Raw genomic sequence first — 13,090 nt, 5'->3', positions numbered from 1 at the left:
ACAGCCATAATATTGGTCCTGGTACACCGTTACCTGCCTGCACTCATTATTGTACCGCTCTTCAGCCCTTCATAAACATACTGCCTCTTGCTACAGCTAATTATTTCCATAGTCCAGGTAGCAGGCAGAAGTGTGGTCAGTTTATGCTGCAGGCAGGGGGGTGGTGGCAGTAAGTCAGCAGCAGCAGGCTGAGGGCCGCAATCAGGTAAGACCTGTGCAGAGGGGTAGAGGTTTCGACCCACCCAAATCTCTATGAAGCCTCCGGACTCCAGACCCTATTTCAGAAATTACGAAACCCAGAGACAACAAAAAAAATTGTTTTCTCCATCCGGAAAAACATTTCTGGAGCCCCTCACATGTGAGACCCCTGTGTACTACAGTAGCAGGGCAACAGATCAGTCTAAGCGGTAGGCAAAAGCATAGTCCATAAAACAGGCCAGGGTCAGATGACATGCAAGCAGTCCAAGTGGTAGGCAGAAGCGTAGTTGATAAAAAAGGCCAGGGTCCATTCTCATGGAAGCAGTCCAAGCAGTAGGCAAAAGCGTAGTTGATAAAACAGGCCAGGGTCAGTCCATGTGGAAGCAGTCCAATCGGTTGGCAGAGGCATAGTCAAAAAACAGGCCAGGGTTAGTTCACGTGGAAGGCAGTGGCATGGTTATTTGAGGAAGCATGGGAAATGGTCAGCACAGATGATGAAAATGGGGAAATGGTTAAGAATATGGGCTACTATTTTAGGGATGTGTGATATAGTCTGAAGCATTCACCAATGCAAAGGCCAGGTTGGAAGGGAAACTGGGGACAATGGTAGCTGGTATCGCGGCTGCATACTCAACCTTTTTTTTTTGGCGTCTTCGGCCTGCTTCAGATGGTGGAATGTGGTCCGGGAAGTGGCTAACAGCATCAGAGTGAAGGTGTCAACTTCTTCTATGAATTTTAGGAACTGGGCAGGGCTTTCTGTGGATTTGGTGTGAATTATTATGTAGGCATTATAAATGGCCAAATGAATTAAATAGAGTGCTACTTTCTTGTACCAGAAACGGGACCTCCTTATTGATAAGTAGGGCTGAAGCATTTGGTTGTTGAAATCCCTCCCCCCCATGTACAGATTGTAATCTTGTACACATGTAGGCTTTACGATAGGACCTCGTCTTCTCTGAACTTCAACTGTAGTGTCATCATGGATGGTGGACATCATGTACACATTCCTGGTATCCTTCCACCTCAAGGCCAGCACTTCGTTGCATTTCAAAGTTGCTCTTTCTCCCCTTCGCAATTTCTTATTCACTATGGCTTATGGGAAGCCCTTTCTATTCTTTCTGGAGGTTCGACAGGCCAGGGTTTCTGCAAGGTGTAGGTGTTTGAAAAGGGGCAGGCTGGTGTAGAAGTTATCCAGGTATATGTGGTAACCTTTCTTCAGCAGTGGGTAGGCCAGGTCCCATACAATTTTACCAGTTGTGCCCATGTAGGCTGGGCACTCAGGGGGCTTGAGCTGGGAATCTCTTCCTTCGTATATGCGGAATGCATACAGGTATCCTGTGACTCTGTCACAAAGATTATAAAATTTCACTCCATATTTGGCCCTTTTGCTAGGAATGTATTGTTTTATTCCTAGCCGGCCTGAAAAGGGTACCAGGGACTCATCTACACATATATGCTTATCGGGGACATAGAGTTCTGCAAATCGTTGGGAAAAGAAATTAATGAGTGGGCAAATTTTATATAATTTATTGTAATTTGGATGATTGCGGGAAGGGCACAGGGTGTTGCCACTGAAATGAAGACCGCGCATTATCATCTCGTATCAGGACCTGGACATTACGCAAGAATAAGATTTGTAGCGGCCCTGGCTCTTGGGGGACGTGGCACTCCAGTGCTGGTAGTTGGGGGATTTGAAGTTTCTGTGCTGGCATTTTGGCGTGATGCTGCGGCAGTGCTGGTACTGGGCCTGGGCATTTCTTGTGGCCTTTCGCTGGCGGCAACGCTGGTAGTGGGCCTTTGGTTTTTGCATCTATCGCTGGTGGCAGCGCTGGTACTGGGCCTGGGAATTTGATCCTGGGGTATATTGCTTGTGGCTGCCTGGTTTCCAGAGCGCCATGCTCTTTTAGGAGGGATCCATTCTTCCTCTGATTCATTTGCCGATTCACTACTATCGATCGGTTCAAATGCTGAATTTGATTCGGAATTGGCATTTGAATCTGATGAGAACCCCCCACTGCTCTCATCAGTCATGGAGAGGATCTGGAACGCCTCCTCACTTTGTATAGAATCTTTTGGACATTTTTTCTGAAGGGCTGTGCGACGGGTGACAAATGACGGTCACTGATGGGCGACAGGTGATGGGTGACAGGTGACAGTCACTGGTGGGTGACAGGTGACGGTCACTGGTGGGTGACAGGTGACAGTCACTGATGGCAGTCTCTGATGGTAACTTTATGGGACTGATAGGTGACAGATGAGGGTCACGGATGGGTCACTGATGACGGTCTCTGATGACGGTCACTGATGGGTGACAGGTCCACCGCTGACAGCAGTCTCTGACGATGACAGGTGCACTTTGTGGTCACTGATGGGGGTGACAGGTGCACTTTGTGGTCACTGATGGGGGTGACAGGTGCACTTTGTGGTCACTGATGGGGGTGATAGGTGCACTTTGTGGTCACTGATGGGGGTGACAGGTGCACTTTGTGGTCACTGATGGGGGTGACAGGTGCACTTTGTGGGCACTGATGGGTGACAGGTTCACTTTGTGGGCACTGATGGGTGGCAGGTTCACTTTGTGGGCACTGATGGGTGGCAGGTTCACTTTGTGGGCACTGATGGGTGACAGGTGCACTTTGTGGGCACTGATGGGTGACAGGTGCACTTTGTGGGCACTGATGGGTGACAGGTACACTTTTATAAGCACTGATGTGACAGGTTGTTTTTTGTGGTGTTGGTGCAGTACACTACAATACATACATAGATCGGTAACTTACTGCTCCTGGCTCTTCTCTCCTCACACTGGAAACGGTGTGTGAGGAGAGAAGAGCCGGTAACAGCTAGTAACCGGTCTATGTTTACATTTAGTGATCGGCTGTGAATGGATCACAGCCTATCACGTGTTAAACAGCCGCCAGCCAATGGTTGTTTACCCTTGTCGGTGACGAGCAGCGTTCCTGGCAACACGCCGCCACCGACATGACCACGCTGCACGCTTCCGATTGCGTGCATGCGCGGTCTAAAGCGGGCTATACCCATTTGTGAACGGCCGTGACATAATCGCGGCCAATCACATGGTGAACAACCAATGGCTGTTCACCCGTCGGTGATGCGCTGTGTCTCGGGAACATGCCGCCACTGACAGTGCAGGGCTACGCGCCCGCGATCGCGCCCATGCCATGTGTGAATGGGCCACCGTCGTATGATGGCGGCCCAGAAGAAGAGCCGCTCCGCTGTCATATGACGGTGGGCGGGCAGCAACAGATTAAAGAAGAAGCCATGCCAAAGCTCTTTTGGCCATACTTCGCCTGTGGATTACAGGAGTGCACGTCATTCCACATTTCTGTGACCCAGATTCAGCCGACAGTAGGCTAAAGTCCGGTCTGGATGATGTCACAGAGCCGATCCTGACTCTGGAGGGATTCTGACTTTAATGGATCCACGTAGATGCCTGAGCGCCAGCTGGCTCAGCCTCTCAGTGTGTCGCTGAGAAGCTGAGCCAACCACTACCATACCCTTCACATTCTGGCGCTCCAGTGAGTGCTGGAGGGGCAAAGCAAAGGGTTGGTGACTGACAGTCACCGGTTCTCTGCTCACTGAATACCTAGAACTGAGCAATTAGCTTTGATCGCTCAGTTCTCGGTCTTAGAGGTGGCGGGGGACAGATGCAGCATCGTAGTTCATGCTCCATCCACCTATCTGAGTATGTATGTTTTGTTATTTTAATTTCCCTTTTAGGAGCTGGGCATTGCTGCTGAGTAGGAGTAGAGGATGCGGCAAAAAGACTTATTACACATGTACTGTAAAGAAGTTTTTTGGCACTTGTGTAAATATTGCTAAATATGAAATTGATTTTTTGTCAGCCCCCTGTATTTTGATATATTCATTTAGAACCATTGTTGAGGGGTTTGCATGTGATAGACATTACCATTTAATCATTAAAACCACTGATCCTACTTTTTATATCCTCTACAGGCATCTGTAAGGATTAGCTATATATTACAAATGAGCCTTACGTACTAGCAGTTAATGTGATGCAACCCTGTAGAAACTAATTAAAGGTCACCATTCCTTAATTTGCAATTGGCTCATATTGATAAACGTTTGTTCATACCCAATTCTATTAAAAACGTATTTAGTATAGAGAATGATTTAGCGTATGTTGCCATGCATTTTCTGATGTTTTAGCTGGCCCGTGTTAGAAAATTCAGCACACTCCTTCAGCACACTCCATGGATTAAAAAATTACATCTAGTGTGAATAAAGCCTTAGTTAATTTTGCATGTTTAATTTCCTGATTTCCCTCTGCACTAAATTAATTGGTGAATTTGTTGTAGCAGTAAAAAGAAAAAAAATATATTTTTCCGGATTAAATATCATAGTAATAATTCCTGACAAATGAGACCTCTTCATTACTGTGTACATAATCTTTCTCCCCTCTCTCAATATACAGGATCTCTTCAGAGCTCTCTGTCCAGATGCCCCTCCTTACTGTCCATACCCCACTCCCGCCTGTTAGCCTCAGTGCAGTGTCTGAAGACTCGGTGTCAGTTCTCATCTCAGCAGGTACAGAAAATCCTTAATACCACACCAGAAGCCCTAACCCAAGATCCCAACCATCTAGAGGAGCTCTTCCAAGTGAGTGTGACCTAGATTATCTTTAATGGTTATTTATTTCACTGTTGTACACTATCAGGCAAAAGTCTGTGGGTAGCTGATTGTCACACCTACCTATATGGCCAAAAGTAGGTGAACACCCCTCCAACTTATTGAGTTCAGGTGTTTCCATTGAAGTGTTCTGTAATGTTACAGCATACAGACACATTTTAAACAATTCTGTGCTTCCAAACTTGTGTGTGGTCAACCCCTTTCATGGATTAACAAGTCTGTTGTGGAGGAAATGGAGTGGGCTACACAGAATTCTTACCTTTTAACTCTACTGAACACCTTTGGCATAAATTGGAAAATCGGTAGCAAGCCATGCTTTCTGATCCAACATCAGTGTATGACTTCAAAAGTTAATTTAGCTGATAGGGCTCAAAATTCCAGACACACTCCAAAATCTTGTGAAAGCTTATGGTTTGGGAAATCAGATGTTCAGCAAGCTCATATAGGTATGCTGTATGTGTCTAATAAACAATAAGACAGCGCTATCGCCTCATAGTGTGATATGTTACTTTCAGAGATCGCAATCTGCCCCCTTTTTCGATTTGCTTCCTTTGTTGTTTCCTTTTGTGTTCCTAAATTTGGATATTTAGTAAGTATGCTGCCTAGTCGGTTTTGAGTCTTTTTTTTAATGTTCTTGCTATTTTAAATGGATTGATTTGCATATATTGGATATAAATGCCATTAGTGGTGACGTGTGCTCATTCCACCCCCAGAGGATGCCAGTTGACGAAATGCTTAGGACAGTGTTTTGGATGTGATGTCACCACACACACACCAGGTCCGTACACATCAGTTGTTGTTGTGGCCGGAGACTGTCTGGTAAATAGAAGATGGTGTGTTTTACCAGTGTCAGTTGTGGCACTTCTTTATGTAAGTGTATGGTATACATGTTTTAGAATAAAGTTGCGATGGTTTTACAGCATGAGAGTTCTTTCTTGCTTTGGACCGAGTGTATATAATTGGATGGAAGTGCCAGCTAATGGCGTGTTTGAAGAGAAATCCACTAAACCCATATGAGCTGTGAAGGCCTGTTGCTTCAAGGGGTGATTGTCCCGGTTCCGGTCTCACGTAAACTTTTTTGAAGGTTTCCAGGGCTTTTATTTAAACCTGTTTACGATCCCCAAAAAAAGGGATTACCGTATGTCCGATTCTGGACCTCAAGGCCCTGAACCGCTTTGTGAGGGTGCGGAAGTTCAGAATGGAGTCTATTCGCTCCGTGGGGGCATTTCTTCATCAGGGGGACTTTCTTACCTCCATCGACATCAAGGATGCCTACCTGCACATTCCAATGTGTGCACGACACCAGCAGTTTCTCTGCTTTGCTGTGGGAGAGGAGCACTATCAGTTTGCGGCGTTACCCTTTGGTCACGCCTCCGTTGTTCACCAGAGCGTTGGCCCCCGGTTCTGGCACGGCTGCGCCAGCGAGGAATTGTTGTTTTAGGCTACCTGGACCTTCTGCTGAGAGCAGAGTCACCAGTGACCCTGAGGGTCGATGTGGAGATCACTATTCAGACTTTGGGTGGCTGATAAATTACCAAAAGTCTGTGCTGATTCCAGTTCAGAAATTGGATTATCTGGGTCTGACTCTGGATTCCGCTCTGGCCAGGGTATTCCTTCCGAGGGACAAACTCCAGAAGTTACAAGCGGCAACCCGCTCACTGCTGTCCAGCAGGTGGGTCTCCCTGCGGACTTGAATGCGGCTGCTGGGCCTGATGGTGTCTACATTCAAGGTGGTCCCATTTGCTCAGTTCCATACGAGACCCCTGCAAAAGGAGATCTTGTTATAATGGGACAAATGTCCAGAATCTCTGGACAGTCAGATTCGGCTGAGCCAAGGAACCAAAGGGTCCCTGATCTTGTGGCCAGTATCGTCTGATCTACGCCTTTCCTCCTCTCAAGCTTCTGCCTGTGGCTGTTACACAAGATCGAGGCCGAAGGCTTTCTGGTCATTCTAGTGGCCCCTGACTGGCCTCGGAGATCCTGGTACGCCAACATGGTGCGTCTGGTCGCAGACGCCCCCTGGTGGCTGCCTCTCAGGGAGGATCTACTATCCCAAGGACCAATCTTCCACCCTGCTTTGAAAGCCAGGTGTTGAAGGATAGAGGCTTACCTGCGTCAGTGATTCCGACATTTCTTAAAGCTAGGAAGTCTACTTCCAGGAAGGTATATCATCGGACGTGGAAAGTGTACAGTTTATGGTGTGAGTCAGTGGGGCTTCACACACGTTCCTTTTCGATGGCTCGGATTTTGACTTTTCTTCAGAGAGGCGTTGAAAAGAATTTGGCCTTGAGTACCATCAAGGGCCAGGTGTCTGCTTTGGCGGTTTTCTTTCAAGGCCCCCTGGCTTCGCATTCCCTGGTGTGTATCTTCATTCAGAGGGTAAGACATGTGGTTCGATCTCCCTTGCCACCTTGGGACTTGAATCTGGTGCTTTCGGTTCTACAGAAGCCTCTGTTTGAAATTATTCAAGAAATTCCCCTACTCACTCTGTCACAGAAGGTGGCCTTCTTGGTGGCTATCACCTCTGGTCACAGGGTGTCGGAATTGGCGGCGCTATCCTGTCTCACACCCTACCTGGTGATTCATAAGGACAAGGTGGTTCTTCGTCCTTGTCCTTCATTCCTTCCAAAAGTTGTTTCTGATTTCCATTTAAATTAAGACATTGTGTTGCCTTCCCTATGTCCCAGGCCACAACATCCGAGGGAATTTGCCTTACACACCTTGGATGTGGTCCGTGTGATCAGGGTGTATTTGGCGGCCACTGAGTCCTTTCAGGGGTCAGACTCCCTGTTCGTGATCGCGGATGGGCCAAAGAAAGGGCAGTCTGCTTCCTCGGCGACCACTTCTAGATGGATCAGACAGACTGTGACTCAGGCCTATTTTGTCAGGGGCCAGGTTCCTCTCTTCCCAGTGATGTCGCACTCTACTCAGGCACTGAGTGCCTCCTGGGTCTTCTGTCACCAGACGTAAGTAACGCAAGTTTGCAAGGCGGCCACCTGGTCGTCGGTGCACACTTTCACAAAATTTTACAAGGTGGATGTGCTGGCATCTGCGGATGCCTCTTCTGGCCGCAAAGTTCTGCAGGTTGCGGTCTAGAGGGTGTTTTCCCTCGTGAAGGGGTTTTCAGGTTGGGAGCCAGTTGTTCTCATTGAGCTCCAGGTTGTCTGGTTGACCTGTTTTTTTGTGGCTGCCCCACCCCTCATGTTTGGCACTGCTTTGGGACATCCCTATGGTTCTGAATAAGGAAGCGCTGTGTCTGTCAATGAACGAATGAGAAAATGGGATTTTTGACTTACCGTAAAATCTGTTTCTCTGAGTTCATTGACAGACACAGCACCCACCCCTCTGTGGAGTTTTTTTAATACCTCTCATACTGCTTGTTACATAACTGAAGGCCTATAGCAGAGAGGGGGGTGTATATCACCTAGGACTGCCCATGGGTGTAGCCAAGTCTTTTTTTCTACCTAGTGTCCTACTCCTGTAGGGAGCAATATAACCCTATGGTTCTGAATAAGGAAGCCCTGTGTCTGTCAATGAACTCAGAGAAACGGATTTTACGGTAAGTCAGAAATCCTATTTTCTTTATGCATCAGATTGTATAGTGCATGGCCAGCTTTACAGTGCTGGCCATTGAAGGGCCCCTTACACTGTGGAAAGAATACCCTTTAATTGGAGGTTACTGGGAAGAATAGAGGGCTAAAAAGATAACTGGTAGTGGTGGTTACTTACAGTGTCAAGAAAGCAAACTTAACTGGGTTTTCTGCAGTAATTTACCATAAAATGTTAAATGTGACAAACACAATGTGCTTAAGCTGATAACACACAAACAATTCTTATTTCTCATGTCTTTATTAAACACATCCATTAAACATTCACAGTGCTTGAGGAAAATGTAAGTGAACCCATAGACCAGTAACTTCAACGAAAGCTAATTGGAGTCAGTAGTTTGCAAAGGTTTGGTTTAGGGCTACTGTGATTGCTAAAAGACACTCAAACATTGTAAGATTGCTGTTCATAAGAAGCATCAGCCTTGCAAAAAGAAGCTCTCTGAAGATGTATAATCAAAATGAGTTGATCTGCATAACACAGATCAAACTACAGACAAATTGTCTATGAATGGAGACAATTTAGTACTGTGTCTACTTCCTAGAAGTGGGTGCCAGCCAAGCTGACTCCCAATGCACAATGCATAATCCTCAATGAGGTAAAGAAGAACCCACAAGTAACCGCTAAAGGCTGGAAAACATCCCAGTTTATGAGTCCACTATATGTAAATCTTTGAACAGGCAGGGTTTCCATGGCAGAACACCACAGAGGAAGCTGCTGCTCTCCAAAAAAAACATTGCTGGGTGCCTGAAGTTTGCTAAAGAGCACCTTGGCAAACCGCAGCGCTACTGGGAAAATGTTTTGTTGAAAAAAATGTTGAATTGTTCGGGAAGAATACTCAGCACTATGTATAGTGCAGCTTACCAACATCAAAACATCATCTCAATGGTGAAGTATGGTGGAGGGAACATCATAATTTGGGCTTGCTTCACTGCCTTGGGGCCTGGACCACTCGCCGTCATCAACGGGAAAATACATTTCTGAGTTTACCAAAATATCCTACAGGATAACATCAGAGTGGCTGTCCACCAGCTGAAGCTTAGTAGAAGTTGGGTGATGCAGCAGAACAATGACCCTAAGCATGGGAGTCAATCCACCACAGACTGGCTTCAGAAAAAGAAAATGCGCCTTTTGGAGTGGCCCAGTCAGAGCCCAGACCTTAACTCTATAGAGATGCTGTGGAATGACCTCAAGAGAGCCATTCATCCCAGACATCCTACAAATGTGTCAGAACAGTAGCCGTTTTGTAAAGAGGAATGATCACATTGCTGCCAAAGCAGGTTCAACCAGCTATTAACTCCAAAGGCTCACTTACTTTTTCCTCCAGCACTGTGAATGTTTAATCACCTCCTGCCCACGCTATAGCCGAAAGATGGCTACAGCACAGGCTCACATTGCTGGGAGGGCGTCTATGATGTACACACCCATGATCGCGCTTCCCCTGTAGCACGCATCGGCATGGATCTGTGATCACTGTGTCCTTTGGACACAGCTGATCACAGATCGGGAGAAAAGAGCCAATCACAGTGGCTCTTTACCATGTGACCAGCTGTGTCCAATCACAGCTGATCACAGTATAAACAGCATTTGCTGGTTATCGGCAGTCCTCTCCTCATGCTGACAACTTGTGAGGAGAGGAGAGATGATAACCGGCAAATGCACACAGGGGACATCTACACTGATATTCAGGGCACTGATAATCAGTGTCGTGATGATCAGTGCAGCCCCAACAGTGCCCATCAATGATGCCTGTCGGTGCTGCCTATTAGTGCAGCATATCCGTGCCCATCAGTGCAGCCTCATCAGCGCACATCAGTGAAGGAGAAAAATTACTTATTTAGAAAATGTTATAACAGAAACTAAGAAAAACTTTTTTTTTTTTCAAAATTTTTGGTCTTTTTTTTTTCGTTTCATTTTGCTTAGCAAAAAATAACCACCCCCAAATGATTACATACCCCCAAAATACCCAAGCTTTTTTGTTTGGGTACAGTGACTGCGCAATTGTCATTCAAAGCTTGACCGCGCTGAAATCTGAAAATTGACCTGGGCATGAAGGGGGTGAAAGTGAGTAGTAGGCAAGTGGTTAATGGGTGTGTTCAATAAAGACACAAGAAAGTAGAATTGTTTGTGTTACCAGCTTAAGCACATTCCCCTATAATTCATAAAGACTGGCGCAGACGGATTTTGCAAAAGTGTCTCTCATGTATTCTAAAAGAGGTAAAGAATGCGCCAAATTCATATACTTATCTAGAACTTGTACTTGGATTTGGCTCATGCTGCACCACTGTTAGAATGCACGAAAGACACTTTCAGAAAATCTGTCTTATACAATTTTTTTCGCTGTATGCCAGGATAGTTTGTCTTAATTAGCTCCACTTTTAAATTTGGTGCATTCAATGTGACACAATGCAAAAGTGGCGCATTTTAGAACTACTTGTATTGGGTGCACAAGTTGCTGTCAGAACCAGAAGTGTTGCAAATGCTTCATGAATTTGGTGCAATGCATTACCAAGGGGGATTATTGCCGGAAGTAGCGCAGCAGCTTTATTGAATTCCCCCCATTCTATTTGTCTATTATTGTGATTTAGATGAGGATCACATTTTATGGCAAATTACTGCAGAAAACCAGTTAATTCCAGGGGGTTCATATTCTCTTTCCTGCCACTGCATCTGAGAGTCAGAAATTGCTCAATGCTCCAAGAAATCCCTAGCTACTTCTGCAGGAACCCAAGGATTGCACTGAACTCTGATTAAATAGGACTGGTATAGACCCTTTTCCTTGACTGTTATTTCTCTCATTTTGCAGTATGCATACTTTCGGATGGGTGGGAAACATGGAGACATCATTTCTTCTGGAATTTTTCAAAAATCACTATATGAGATTAGAGTTCGGCATCATTTTCTGGAGCGTCTGGGTAGATTCATACCACCTAACAAAAATGGTCTGTGTCCTCTTTCCAACCCAAAAATCAAGGAGGTTGTGCAGTTGTCTGAGGAAGACTTCTTATCACGGATTGCACGCTCTTCATCGGAAGAGTTCAACATTTTCCAGAAGATTCTAGAGCGCGAGGAGAGGGAAAGTGCAGAGGAAATAGAAGAGGACCAAGATAATTTAAGTACTGATGAGGAATTTTCAGAGAACGAAGAAGAGTCAGAAAAAGAAGATGACTCAGATGATGAGAATTATCCAGAAAGTTTTCAAGGTGATCAATCAAAATACAAAAATTATAAGAATAAATAGATTTTTTAAAAATGCTAATGGTGTGGCTGTTATGCTGATGCTCTGGTTTAAATACTTTGAGTCATTGGCCTGGAGCAAGTAGAAATATAAGGTGCCTGACACTTATTTGCTCCAAACTTGTTCCAGAAACATTGATGCTGGGCATGACCAGATAAGTAGCATTTTTAGGAGGAGGCCAACTAAGGCAGCCTCATTTGTATTGCATTACAGATGAACTTTAAAGTAAAAAAATCACCTTTTGATCATATATTGCATACTCATCCCTCTATACTTTACACATTCCTTTACTGTAATATTCCAGTCAATTGCAAAGATCACACTTTATTTTCTTACAGTATGTCACTGGCTGTCTTGTTCAGTCCCACCTTGGTGCAACTATACTAAGGAATCAAAATTGAAATATAAATACGTCAACAAATGTACTGTACCTGTTAGGCTTCATGTACACCAGCCGCTCCTAAACTTGAGTTTAAAAGCTTTTGGTGTTTTTTTTGCCAAAGCACCTAAACTCGACTCCTAAAAGCCTATGTGTCAATGTACACATAGGCTTTTAGCAGAGTTTAGGAGCTGCCGCTGTTAGGCGAGGTTCAACCTCCCTCTCCTGAACAAGGAAGAACCGCGTTCAGGATAAGAACGTTTTGACCGCCGGCCGCGGAAAAACACAAAACTGCAGCAAAATCATTTTGCATCTTTCTTTCGACCATGGTAAATGTAGGCAGGGTGTATACGAAGACTTAATGTTTTCTGGATCATTTAACTGCTTCTCTAAAGCCATCCATACATGGATTGAAATTCCCTGCTGAACCGGCCGAATTTGATCCATGTATGGGCAGGGTGGTTGTACAGAAGTCAATCCACCATTCGACTTCTGTACAACCGCCCTATCAGAAGTGGAAGTCTCCCCGCTGTCAGAATACAAAGGCACAGCAAGGGAGAGTTTTCCCATCCACCTCAAATGAATCGTCTATGGGCTGCGTTAGTCAAACTATAGCCTGAAAAAGATGCTTAATATTTACAAATGTTCACCATTTTCATCTCTGCAAAAGTCAGTACTCTGTGTGCTTCTATTTTGTACGAAGAGACAATATAATTTTATTTTTTTATGGAAGCTGTCAGGAGTGAATGCATGTAACACTTGCTTAAAATGGTATTAAACCCAAAAGCAAACATTTACATTAAACTTAACAATTCTTAGATGTGGTGGCTGCATTCGTTTTCTTCTTTTTTTTTTTTTTTTCACCTGGTATTCCAGCCAGTAGATCTGTTTTTCAAAAGAACAGTCCTGTTGCAGTTACAGGGTTGAGACAAACCATTTACTACTGACTGGGGTGCTTACAATGATCAGCTTGTATTAATTTACATAAATCTTTTATTCCA

General features: G+C 45.1%; 1 protein-coding gene across 1 annotated transcript in view; it reads left to right on the top strand.

Moving 5' to 3' along the window:
• The window catches only part of MTERF4 (mitochondrial transcription termination factor 4), a 44,765-nt gene extending 33,034 nt beyond the window's left edge, over window positions 1-11,731 (top strand). Inside the window, exons 3-4 of the mRNA XM_073625744.1 lie at window positions 4,652-4,836; window positions 11,279-11,731. Coding sequence (XP_073481845.1) covers window positions 4,652-4,836; window positions 11,279-11,713 — 620 coding nt within the window. The 3' untranslated portion in view covers window positions 11,714-11,731. The remainder of the gene's footprint in view (window positions 1-4,651; window positions 4,837-11,278) is intronic.
• The last annotated feature ends 1,359 nt before the right edge of the window (window positions 11,732-13,090 follow it).

This window comes from Aquarana catesbeiana, linkage group LG04, assembly GCF_042186555.1.
Source record: "Aquarana catesbeiana isolate 2022-GZ linkage group LG04, ASM4218655v1, whole genome shotgun sequence".
Classification (NCBI taxonomy): Eukaryota; Metazoa; Chordata; class Amphibia; order Anura; family Ranidae; genus Aquarana; species Aquarana catesbeiana.
Note: the sequence above shows the minus strand (reverse complement) of the source record. Positions and strands in the feature narration are given on the sequence as shown.